The following is a 12,034-nucleotide window of genomic DNA, read 5'->3' as shown; positions in this document are numbered from 1 at the left end:
CCCCCACCAATTCAAATATTCAATCGACACACCCAGTGGGTGTACAGATGCAAAGATCTTCGAAAAGAAAGTCTTCGGATAGCATATCCTAACAGAACAAGCGGTGACCAACTAACCTGTACGTTGCTCTGAAGGGCTGAGCTAGCATCATAGGCCGCTTGGCTGGCTTCCTGGATCGCCTTCACCTGCTCCATCATGATCCCCGCCTGGCGTATAGCCTCCTTAGCAGCACCTGCTTGGTCCTCTGGGACGTGGTGTGTGGCGAAAAGGGAGGGCCGATCAGCAGTCGACGTTGAAGGCCGGACACTCATCAGCGGAACAGCGAAGGTCACGGAATGCCGAGTGACATCGTCACCCTCTTGAACCGATGCCTCAGGCACTGATGTAGTCTGAGTGGTCTTGCCAGCCGGTGCCTTTTTATTCCTCCTCGCCCTCAGTGGCACCTCATCGTCATCATCAGGGAGATCGATGACATGAGGAGGAACTACAGGAAAAATCCAAAGTTGAAATCGAAATCCAATCAACCAAAAGTAAAACCACAAAGAGCGTACCAAGGTTGGAGGTGGCGGCGTCTTCCATTTCCTGGTCTTCGTTCTTGGCGGAGGTCTCGGAGGTAGCAGCGCTGCGGATTTCAAAAACCAGTCGATTAGTCGATGAGTCGACCAAGAGTTCGTCCGTGCTAAACAAGAAAACACAAGTTCTGCTGTTACCCGGAGATAGTGGGAATGGCCATTCTCATCTTGGGCAAGGCTTTCGGCGGCTTTGATGGCGCCGCTCGTGGATGCTTTGGCGCTTTCTCAGTCGGCGCCGGAGAAGCCGCCCGAGGGAGCTTTGATGATTGCCCAACGAGCGCAATCGCTTTCCCACACTCGCTCGCGAGGTCGTGGATGAGCTTGGATCGCCTTTCTATGCGAGGAGGATCGACTTCCTCCTCCTCCTTCTCTTCGCTGGATCCGTCGTCATCCTCTTCCCCCTCACCATCAGATTGCCACTCCTCCTCACTTTCACCTCCGCTCGCCTCTCCTTCCTCGGCCTGTTCTGCACCCCGTTGGGCATCGAGTACATCTCAGTCGCGGCCTAGAAGACAACAAACAAGACAAAAGTCAGTTGACTGATTTTAAGCAAACAGAATGAAGAAAGCAGGATCACAGTCGAAAATGCAGAATTGGACCTTGTCTACTTCGTATGATTGGTCGAGTGGAGGAATCCTCCGGGCTCCTCGGGGGTTGTCTTTGTTCCCTGTGATGCTCGCCAGCCACCTCTCCAGCGTGGCATCGTCAATCTCCTCCCGGTGGATCCGAGTGGTGTCCTCAGTGCCAGAATACAACCACATCGGATGGTCTCGAGCTTGAAGCGGCTGGATGCATCGTCGGAGGAAGACCTCCAAGAGGTCCATGCCGGTCACCCCATCACGGATAAGCTGGACAACACGCTCGACCAGCACCTTAACTTGCGCCTTCTCTTCCGGGATCACCTTCAAGGAGGAAGGCTTCCTTACTCGTTCCATGGAAAAAGGAGGGAGCCTAGTCGACTGCCCTGGCGTCGGCTGGTCTTTGCAGTAGAACCAGGTTGACTGCCATCCACGGACCGAGTCGGGTAGGATCATGGTCGGAAAGGAGCTTTTTCCTCTCAACTGAACCCCAAGACTCCCACACATCTGAATCACTTGTGTTCTCTCATCGCTCGGATTGGCCTTTTTCACCGTCTGGGAGCGACAAGTGAAGATGTGCTTGAAAAGACCCCAATGAGGCCGGCAACCCAAGAAATTCTTGCACAAAGACACGAAAGCAGCAAGGTACACGATGCTGTTGGGTGTGAAGTGGTGGAGTTGCGCCCCAAAGAAATTCAGAAATCCCCGAAAGAAAGGGTGAGGCGGCAAAGAAAACCCACGGTCGACATGGGTGGCCAAGAGAACGCACTCACCCTCCTGAGGCTGCGGCTCAGACTCCTTCCCCGGGAGCCGCGCCGATCCATGGGAGATCAGTCCTCCATTGGCCAGGTCGTCAAGATCTGCTTGACAAATCGTCGAGCGGATCCAGTCGCCCTGGATCCAGCCCTGCGGCAGGCCGGCCCTCGATGAAGATCCGCCTCGACTGGTCGCCCTTCCCTTCGCCTTTGCTGTCGCTTTCTTCGCCTGCTCCAGGGCCGCCGTCTTGTCTTTCACCATCGTCACCGGCGAGACGCGCACGGGGCAGCGGCACTAAGACAGAGGCGAACGCGGCGGATAAGTCTGGAGAAGAGAGGGAGAAATGAGAACGCACTGTTCAAACACCCCCGTCCGGCGCCTTATATGAGGTTACCTCTGAGTGACTGACTTGTAGGCCCGGGCGATCCTCTCAAATCCCGCAACAGTCGCACGCGCGATATGTGGCGAAAAAGGTGGCGCGGAGATCGAGGCGTCCGTGCCTTATCCCATCCGATTACTGCGGCCTCCTCCGCCCCGTGCGCTTCCCAAAATTCGAATCCTGTAGAATCCGCGAGCAGCAGAACAACTTGTCAGACGGAGGATCTCCTGCACACCACCACTCGGAGCTTTTCAAGTGAAGAAACTCACTCGACTGAAACCAAGAATGGATCAAGGCGACCGAAAAAGAAGTTGGTGTCGTTACTCAAGTTCTTGGATCAGAGCCAGATACACTCATAGCACGAAAAATGGGTCGGAAGAGTTCTTAACTCCTTCCCCACTCAAACCTCGATCCATTCGGGGGCTAATGATGAAGCTATGTACCTAGGGTAGGGTCATGGACCTGTCCAAACTACCCTACCCAAGGACATCTCTAGAAGAAACCACCTGTCAATCGACTCAGAAGTGTTCCACTCGACCATGAAGCCAGCCACTCGACCATGAAGCCAACCACTCGACCATGAGGCCAACCACTAGACGGTCGGGAAGACTAAAGTCACTCTGCATGTAAACGGTCGGTCATTGAGTAGCATTTATGGTCATCATAGAACTTTACTTGTGGCGTTACCAGTAACGCTAGATCTTAATGTACCTTAAACCTTACATAACTGAGGGCCGGAGGGGCCTGGCGAACTCTATATAAGCCACCCCCCTCCTCAGTGTAAAGGGTTCGCACCCCTGTAACTCATATGCACATAATCCAGTCGACCGCCTCCGGGCTCCGAGACGTAGGGCTGTTACTTCCTTCGAGAAGGGCATAAACTCGTAAATCCCTTGCGTATACAACTACTCCATAGCTAGGATCTTGCCTCTCCATACCAACCCCCCTACACTACTGTCAGACTTAAAACCACGACAGGCAGCGACCAGGAGTGGTGGACGACGGGGCGGCGGGTCGGCGACTATGGCGTCGAGCACTCGTCGGGCAAGCGTGAGGCGTGGCTGGGCGCTGCCGACATAGGAACACGGGCACGCGGTGAGCAGCAGCTGCGGATGGGCCTAGCGGACGGTGCGGCAGCACAGCGCGGGGGCAGCTATCTGCCCAGCTTCACGTCCATCTCGTCTCGGCCTGCAGAAGATGGAGAGTAAGGGGAAGGGGTGAAACGGGAGAGGTATATTTTCTGAATTTTGTAGCATTTTTCAATACCTTGTAATCAGCAGCAATCAGCAGTTCCAATTCCAATGATTTATTATTGCAAATGGAAATCACTTTTGGTACTGTATGGGCTGTAATTATTCAGATTAGATGCATGTATATTTTCCATAGTTTTAAATAGCCGGCTATAGTAGAGCTATAGCCCGCTATAGCCTTTTTAGCAGGGTGCCGCTAAATGGCTGCCTTCACAAATAGCCTGATAGAGCCTGCTATAGCTCCGTTAAAGCTGATTTGGAGGCCCGCCGCTATTTTCCATGGCCCGCTATTTAAAACATTGATATTGCAATGTAGTGATAATTTAATGGTGTGAAATTGTGAACTGCAGGAGGGTAGGGCACTGCCATTGCCTGGGTCTTCTAGACGCCATTGAAACCTTCATTATCGGTATATTTTAGGTTGTTTTTCTATTGAAACATGTCTAAATTTTCATTGTATTTGGTTATTCGTTTGTGGTGTGCAATGTTAGTGTGTATTGACTCTTTTGGTTTGCATAAAAAAAATCTTTGCTTAAGACTTCGCCACACCTTAAATGTTTTTCGTCCTCCGCCTCTGTGAACATGTATACATGTATAGGACTCGGGCATTGTATTTATTACGTCGGACCTCCTCTCTTCCCTGTATATTTGTACATCTTGGGAGACAAGTAAAGGTCGACACCCTTGTACCTATATATGTGCACCATGCACCTGATTAATGAATTATCGATGCATGCAATCTCACCTTTTCCATCTAACAGTTTTGAAATATATGTACCCACCTCTCTTCATCAGTTTCGAGTTTTTGATGAATTAGCTGAAGCATGAATTCAATACTTATGTCCATGCATGCTACACTAAATGAAGATAATTTTCTGTTGCAGGATATTAACCAACATTGGCTTGAATGGGTTGTAAAAGGAAAGGATTGTTAATGCCAGTTTGGTCTGAGCTTGGATGGAGTTTTGATTGGTGAGAAATCTAACCAAGCAAAGAAAATGGCCCCCTTCGCAGGTGTACATGTGGGAGTGCACGGCGATAGCTCGGTGGTGATCTGGTCGACCATCAGCATAGGCGGCATGTCGGCGCCCATGTCGATGCACGACATCCACTGGAGCTTTGAGGAGGCAGCGATGGAGGGCATCCAAAAGAAAACAGACATGCACTTCTTGATTCCATGTCTAAGGTTCTCACACTTCATTTCTCATGTCAGAAATTACGACTAATATTAGTATTTGCACACAAGATGCAGATTGCTGGATTTATTGTTAATATTAATGCGGCCATTCTCCATTTGTTAGGATGTATTTTGATTGTCCAAGCTTAAACTCCGGCCACAAATTTGTTATATGCATAATATTAATAGTTACAAACTACAACAATACAACATTACTTTAAACATGAATCCAATGGTTTAATTTTCCTTCACGTCGGCACCCAATTTATTACCATCGGTCCAAGATTCTTAGACAGCCTAAATACACTTCATATTCATGAAGAGAGAAGCACCATACAACACAAACATAGAGCTACACATACTAGACTATTGGCTAGCCAGAGGCGGAGGCATGATTATGCAAGGCTAGGGGCACTGCATGGTGCTCCCGGAAGCCTACGCACGGCCTCATGGCCCAGGCAACAACCCAATGTGCCCGGGCTTTGTCTTCGAGCACATATGTATCCTGTCGATTGGTCTTAGGCGGTAGCGGCACAGACGGGGAGGTCCTTTTCCATGGTGGGCCGCTGCTTGAGGATGGGGTTGCTCTCGAAGAAGTTGACTGGCTTGAGGTCGAAGCTGGACGACACAGTGGGCATGATGGGGAAGTCCTCCTGACAAGGGATGTGGTGGAACCCCAATGTGTACCACAGCACCAGGTCCTTATTCTCGATCGGACGGTCCCTGTGCGCCCACATACGCGAATCAGACGGCTAACATTTTTCGGACCATCAAATCCACTGTTTTTGTAGATACACAAACGTACCTCTCCGACCAAGTAGCCAGCGTGTCCTCCCCTTTGCTCTGGTACACGAACAGCCCACCGGCCCATTCTTCGCTCTTGTTGTAGGGCGTGACCCAAATCTGTTGCAAAAAACCAAATGATGAAGAAAAATTGATTTTCACCAAGTATATGTGCGTCTTGTTTTTGTCCCTTGATAAATGGTGTTTTTACTAACCCATAATGTGCCATCAAGAAGATAGTATGTGCATCTCCTAATAGTGGTATCACAAAAAAGCCTTAAATTTCCTTGCAAAAAAAAAGCCTTAAATTCCGTGTAAGTAGACACTTCACCTGATTGTTTGTGAATGCGCCCCTCTTCTGCGGAGGGTCCTCGGGGTCCAGCAGGCTACCGGCAGTGCCGGCCGGGACGACTTTGTAGCCCACGGGGTTGCCGACACGTGTCTTCTTCGTCGGGTTGATGATGTGGAACTCGGCCGGCTCATAGAGCTTCAGCCGGACCCGGGCGTCCTTCTCCGTGCTCGCGACATGACGTGTGGCCTTGAGGTAGCTCCTCCGTGGGGACTCGCCAGGCGCGGTGTCTTGGCGGGCCATGTCCACGCGGACGAAGGAGTTGTCGGCGCCATCGACATCCATGTCGAGGCGGAAGGTGACGTAGTGGTCATGGATGACACCAATGACGTTCTCGGAGAGGAGGGTGCCATGCATCTCCTCGTTTTGCCGGACCTGGTTCATGTGGGAGTAGGGCGTGCCCTTCACCATCAGGATCCCACTGAGCCCGACCTGAAACCATCGAGGGAAGATCATGTGAACTTTGGTAAAATGGAACAATCAAATCATTCACATTCATGTTTTGATCTTTGTAATGTGCTTCCTCCGTAGACTAATATAAGACGTTTTAGGTCACTACTTCTTCAGTTACAAGTTTCTTGGACACCCTTCCATTTTTCTGCTGAAATAAGAGGGGGACAGCTACCCAAAGATGGGGACTGATGCAAGGAACCATGCAAAGACAGTGCACATTGGACAAAATTTTCTTAGCAGTGACGGAAGGAGCGAAAATGACACCCCGTTTTATTCCGGCAAACCGAGAGAGCAAGGTGCTTTATGACGTGAAGCTCCACTAATAAAAAGCAAGAAGCCCGATATTTTTACCTTGCACTCATAAGAAAATAGGCTCGTACGAACCACACTGCTCTGCATTTGTGTGAGCGTGCCAAATTTGAATTTGTGGTACCTTTCGGGATGGAAGATGGATGGCGAACGTACCTTGATGCGGATGAGGCCGTCGGTCTGGAACTCCCAGTCGACGATGTAGTCGTAGTTGGCCACCGACGCCGCCATGCGCGCCACCAGCGTCACCTTCGGCCGGGACTCCCTTATCTGCACCTCAACCATCCAGCGATCTCGATCAGAGCATGCTACCGGCAAACGCAACGCAAAAAAGTGAGGTTCACTCGAGTGGCGACGGCGATTTCCACTTCCAATAAACGCCAAGCCGGCTGTCACTCGGTCAGTATCAGCAAGACAGGACCCTTCCCTTCTGCCTAGTACTGTACTACTGTCGCACGATTTTTTTTGGGCCTGATTTTTTCTTGTCCAAGATTCTCCTTCCCAGGTAGCTAGACTAGTGTTGAAGATTCCTTTAGAGGAAAACAAAGTCACATCCAGAATATTTTCTAGTACATATTTAAGTATGTATTTCCATATACCCATATTCCTTGAGTACTTATATGTGTATATAAATTGTCAGTATTTCTACTTAAATAGTCCGCCGTACCAAAATATAAGACGTTTTTTGAAACATATTTTTTTTCGAAATACCTAGAACTATTATAAGTAGGTATATATCATAATCATGTGAAGTTGGTTTTCAAACTTGTTGTTTTGTGACACTGATTCCGCACTTTATGAACCAAGTATACACATATTTCTCGAGGTGACATGTGGTTTCACACGAATCCACCATTTATGTCCTTTCAAATATAATACAAAAAAGTACACGGCCCCCTGTTTGAGACTTTGAGATGCGTGCGAAATTGTCGAGGTCCTATTTTTTGCGAGAATTGACAAGGTTGTTGTTGTTGAGTGAGTGCGTGTATATGAAATCAAAGATTCTCCATAACTAGTTGCCAAAACTTGTGCCACATCAGCTTTTATATTTTACTCTTGTGCAGAGCTTTGGCGCGAAGTATAGTAGTGCGGCGAAACAAAACAAGCGACGTACGTAGCAGGGAGAATAGGGTAGGTGTGGGTGTGCGGGAGGGAAGCTTACGTCCATGCCGGTGATGGGGCTCTCCGAGTGTCGCCACGCGATGTCGCCGGCGTAGCGCTCGAAGACGCAGATCATGTTGTCCCGGACGTACGGCCGGCCGTCGGCGGCGACGAAGACACCGTCCGTGTACCGCGCGTGGCGCGGGCAGTCGTTGAGCGGCACCAGCGGCATGGCCTGCAGGCCGAAGCCGTACTCGCCGGCGTCCATGTAGGTCTTGAAGTACCACGCCTCCGTCGGGTCCATGTACGGCACGAACAGCTCCGACGCCATGCCCTTGTACATCACCTCCCTCCGCGCCCCGGTGGCCGGGTCCTGCACCGTCGCGCGGGACACGACCAGTCCCGCGCGCGCGTCCGCCTTGAGGTGGAACTCCCACCCGGCCCACCGCACCGTGTGCCCGTCCTCAATCTGGATTCCTGGGCCCTCCGGCGCCGGCTCCATCGACGGCGCCCGCACCGTCTGGTACCCGAATCTATCGGCGTCGTCGTTGGCGGCAAGGCGGTAGTCGGTGTTCTTGGCGGCCGGGATGGGGATGCCGGCGCCGCGGTCGGAGATGTGGACGACCTTCCCGGTGTCCATGTCGATGAGCACGGTGAGGCCCTCGATGGGGCGCATGTAGAAGTTGGCGGTGCCCTCGGTGGAGTAGCACTGGCTTTTGATGAGCCGGCGGCCGCCGTCCTCGGCGGGGCCGTACCACCCGGGGGAGATGGGCAGGCACGCGACGTCGGCCAGGCGCACGCCGCGGCGCCGGATGGTGGCGTTGAACGCCGGGTCTCTGAACGGCGCCGCGCAGAGGGCGGTCTGCTCGTCCATGGTCATCGTCGGGTAGCCGGAGGCCGGCACGGGCAGAGGGGCGACCTTGCCGGCCGCGAGGTCGACGGCGAGCACGTGGGACTCCCCCTGGAAGCGGACGACCGCGACGGCGCGGCGCGGCGGGAGCGCGTGGGCGCCCTTCCGCCAGCGCCGGACGGCGGGCTTGTCCGGCTCGTCGAGCGCGAGCGCGTGCACGGCCAGGGCCGACGGAGCCGACGCGAACGGCGGGTGCGCGCGGAGGAGCTCGCGCGCGCGGTTGACCTCCGTCACCGTGAGCGGGTCGAGCGGGTGGCGCGGCACGTCGGACTCGTGCGATGGGCGGCGTGGCGGGGCCTTGCCGGTTCGTGGCGAGCGGCAGGCCCACGGCGAGAACCGGGTGCAGCCGCCGGCGCCGTGCAAGAAGGAGGCGGCCGGGGCGTCGATGGCGAGCGGCAGGCGGAAGGCGGAGCGGGCGACGATGAGGACCAGGGCGGCGCCGAGGGCGAGGAAGGTGAGGCGGAGGAGGGAGGTGGAGTAGTCCATGGGAGCTAGCGGTGCGCGTGACCGTGAGTGAGCTGAGCTCTCGCCGCTTTGTGCGCAGCTAGCGTCAGTGACTCGCCTATATCTGCGCTGCGCACGTTCGTGTAGCAAGTTCGGTCAGATCATGCAAAGCACCGAATCGCGTACGTCACCCCAGACGGCAAACGCAAGGCAACAAGCGAGGTTACATCGTCCATCGATCGGTCGCTTTTTCTCTCGTTTTCATGCTAGCTACGAATAAATACACGACAAAAATATAATGCAGCAACAAATTTGAGCAAAAATCAACAGCCATGATAGATGATACTAGGTATTTTATCACTGCCGCAATTTTTTTTAATCTGAATTCTTCACACCGTGATTTGTCTTGATCATGATTGGGACAGGGTTGCTAGCTTGAAGTTGTTTTTATACATAAGATGATGTTAGGATTAAAAATAAACTTTCAAAAAAAGTGAGATTCTCAATGTTGGGGGATGCTATGCTGATTTTCATATCCTCTATTAGCATCTACAGCGGAGCGCCTCAGACCCGCCTCGAACGCCCGGGGGGACGGCACGGTCACAAAAATGCGACCCAGACGGGCTCCTTAAATAGGCATCAAATGCCTGGGCTGACCGGCACCCTCATATGCAGCCCAAATATGAGGCGGATATATGAGGCGCTTGGGCGCGTCCGCCAGGTCAGACTCGACAATCTTACTCTACCACAATTTGCACCAAATCCACCAAACCCTTCCTCCTCCTCCTCCTCCTCCTGCCCCCCTTTTACCTTTCCCGCGTCCGAGCCCTCGCCGTCCGCCACCCTTGATCCTCATCCTCACCGCCGGTCCTGATCCACCGCCCTAGATGTCGTCCAGCCCGTCCCCGACAGCCGCGACAGAGGTTGCGTCCGCCTCATCCGTTGGCGTCCCATCCTCGGCTACGTCGTGCAAGTCGGAGAACGTCACCCGAAGTAAACGGCGACGCCGGCCGCGAGAGAGGGAAGCGGCAGCATCGCAGGGAGCTGATGCGGACATGGACGAGCAGATGTCCCTCCTCCGTGGCCACGCCCGAAACCCCGCACCCCATCCATCCGTCCACCGATGCGGATTGCGCCGTCGGACCAGGTTGGGACAGAGGAGGATCCAGAAGGCCAAGACATTTGGAGAGATTGAGTTTGAGAAGGAGAGATTACATCTCGTACGGGACACTGAGGGTGCGAAGATCATGTTGACAGACGAAACCCACTTGGATGAGCATGCAAAGAAGTGATGTGCAGCGAAGAAGGAGATCAATGGCCATAGAGAGTACGAGGCGACGAAGATGGCTGCGGCGGCAACGGAGCATGTGGCAAGGATGCATGCAGAGTATACGGTCCGGTTGCAGGCGAAGCAGGATGCAAGGATGGCCTCGGAGCAGGCTGCATGGATGGCGTATGGCGAGTGATCCATCTAGCCAGCGAGGCATCTGTCATGCTCGGACATTGATTTCATTTTGGCATGTCCGGATTGTTGAATTATGATTTGTTTTGCTTTGTTTCAAACTATTGAGTTCGAACAATTTGTATCGTATGATCGACGTGCATGTATTGCATGGATTTGAGACTCCGCATTTGAGGTGTGTGGATGTGCGGCAACCCATATGAGGGGCCACCTGACGTTGTTCGTGGACGCGCCCGCGGGCGTGTAGGTGGCCGGATTTTTAAGTTTGGATGTAGATGCTCTAACACTATGCCCCCCTAGTTTTAAAGAGCACACATTCAATTGAGGTCTCTAAGTAGAACTGGGTCACCCGATTTTGATTGGATCAACATTCTTTTAAAGCTCTCTCATTTAATTCTTTTATACTATACACTATGTTTTCTAATTTTCAAGGCTCACAATGAATTGTGGTATTTAATTTAGAATTGGGTCACCCAATTTTAACCGGGTCAACAATTTCTCAAGCTCTCCCACTCAATTATTTTAATTCACTATGTTCCCTAATTTTGAAGCTCTTTCATTCAATTTAGGTATTCAATTTTGGATTTGGTTTACAATTTCGACAGGGCGAACAATTTTTCAAAACAATCAACAAAAATCGACCTATAAAACATATCAACCCCGCGCACCCCTCCCACCACCTAGAAAGGAAAAAGCGTCACCATGTGATATTATAGCACCAACATAGTACATGTAGGCACCAACATGGAAATTTTCCCACATAAATATAGGCTGGTTAGCGGATAACACAGAATCACACACGAAAGGCCCACCAAATCACCGCATTATAAATAACAAATAAAACACACGCTATCATCTCCCCCACCCACCAAAATATAAGGGCTATTAGTTTTTGGAAAGTCAAACTTTTGTACTCCCTCCATTCATATATATAAGGCCTAATGCATTTTTCAAAACTACCTTTGATTATTAATAGGATCAATAGTATATGAGATGTATAATGTGAAAATTATATCGTGAGAATCTCTTTTCACGTACGAATTTGACGGAATGATTTGTGTAAATTGCATGACATATATGATTACTTTAACATGTGGTAAAAATTAGTCTTGGAAAATGCATTAGGCTCTATATATGGATAGAGGGAGTAACTTTGACCAAGTTCAGAGCAAATAATCAACATCCACAATATTAAACAAAAGAGTATCGAAATTCATTTCATGCTGAATCTAATCATACCGAGTTGATATTATAGATTTTGATTTATTCTCTACAAATTTAATCAAACTTAAAAAGTTTGGGTTTTCAAAAAAGTAATACAACTTATGTTTTAAAACAGAGTGGCTTTTTTTAAGAAACTCAACAAGACCAACGGCGCAGCAAAGCCGCCCAACCCTTCTAGTTAGCTCCTACGGCGTGCCCTTCCTGAAGACGCCTCCTTAGAGCCTATAGTTCGTTGGTGTTTGGTTACGTCTTTCCCATTTGTTGCTTGATCATGAATGACGGCTCTG

General features: G+C 51.2%; 1 protein-coding gene across 1 annotated transcript; it reads right to left on the bottom strand.

The window, feature by feature from the left end:
- Positions 1–4,924: 4,924 nt before the first annotated feature.
- LOC119362157 (primary amine oxidase-like) lies at positions 4,925–9,168 on the bottom strand. Its single transcript, XM_037627357.1, has 5 exons — positions 7,769–9,168; positions 6,763–6,876; positions 5,827–6,276; positions 5,518–5,615; positions 4,925–5,435 (listed from the first exon to the last, which is right to left on the bottom strand). Exons 1-5 carry the CDS (start codon positions 9,101–9,103, stop codon positions 5,231–5,233), a joined length of 2,202 nt encoding a protein of 733 aa, XP_037483254.1. The 5' UTR covers positions 9,104–9,168; the 3' UTR covers positions 4,925–5,230.
- Between the last annotated feature and the right edge of the window lie 2,866 nt (positions 9,169–12,034).

This window comes from Triticum dicoccoides, chromosome 2B (assembly GCF_002162155.2).
Source record: "Triticum dicoccoides isolate Atlit2015 ecotype Zavitan chromosome 2B, WEW_v2.0, whole genome shotgun sequence".
Lineage (NCBI taxonomy): Eukaryota > Viridiplantae > Streptophyta > Magnoliopsida > Poales > Poaceae > Triticum > Triticum dicoccoides.
Note: the sequence above shows the minus strand (reverse complement) of the source record. Positions and strands in the feature narration are given on the sequence as shown.

Coding starts and splice junctions, on each gene's coding strand:
- LOC119362157 (XM_037627357.1), bottom strand. CDS start 9,103: ATGGACTACTCCACCTCCCTCCTCCGCCTCACCTTCCTCGCCCTCGGC. Junction 5,616..5,826: donor GCGCATTCACAAACAATCAG/GTGAAGTGTCTA, acceptor TTTTTGCAACAG/ATTTGGGTCACGCCCTACAA. Junction 5,436..5,517: donor CTGGCTACTTGGTCGGAGAG/GTACGTTTGTGT, acceptor GTGGGCGCACAG/GGACCGTCCGATCGAGAATA.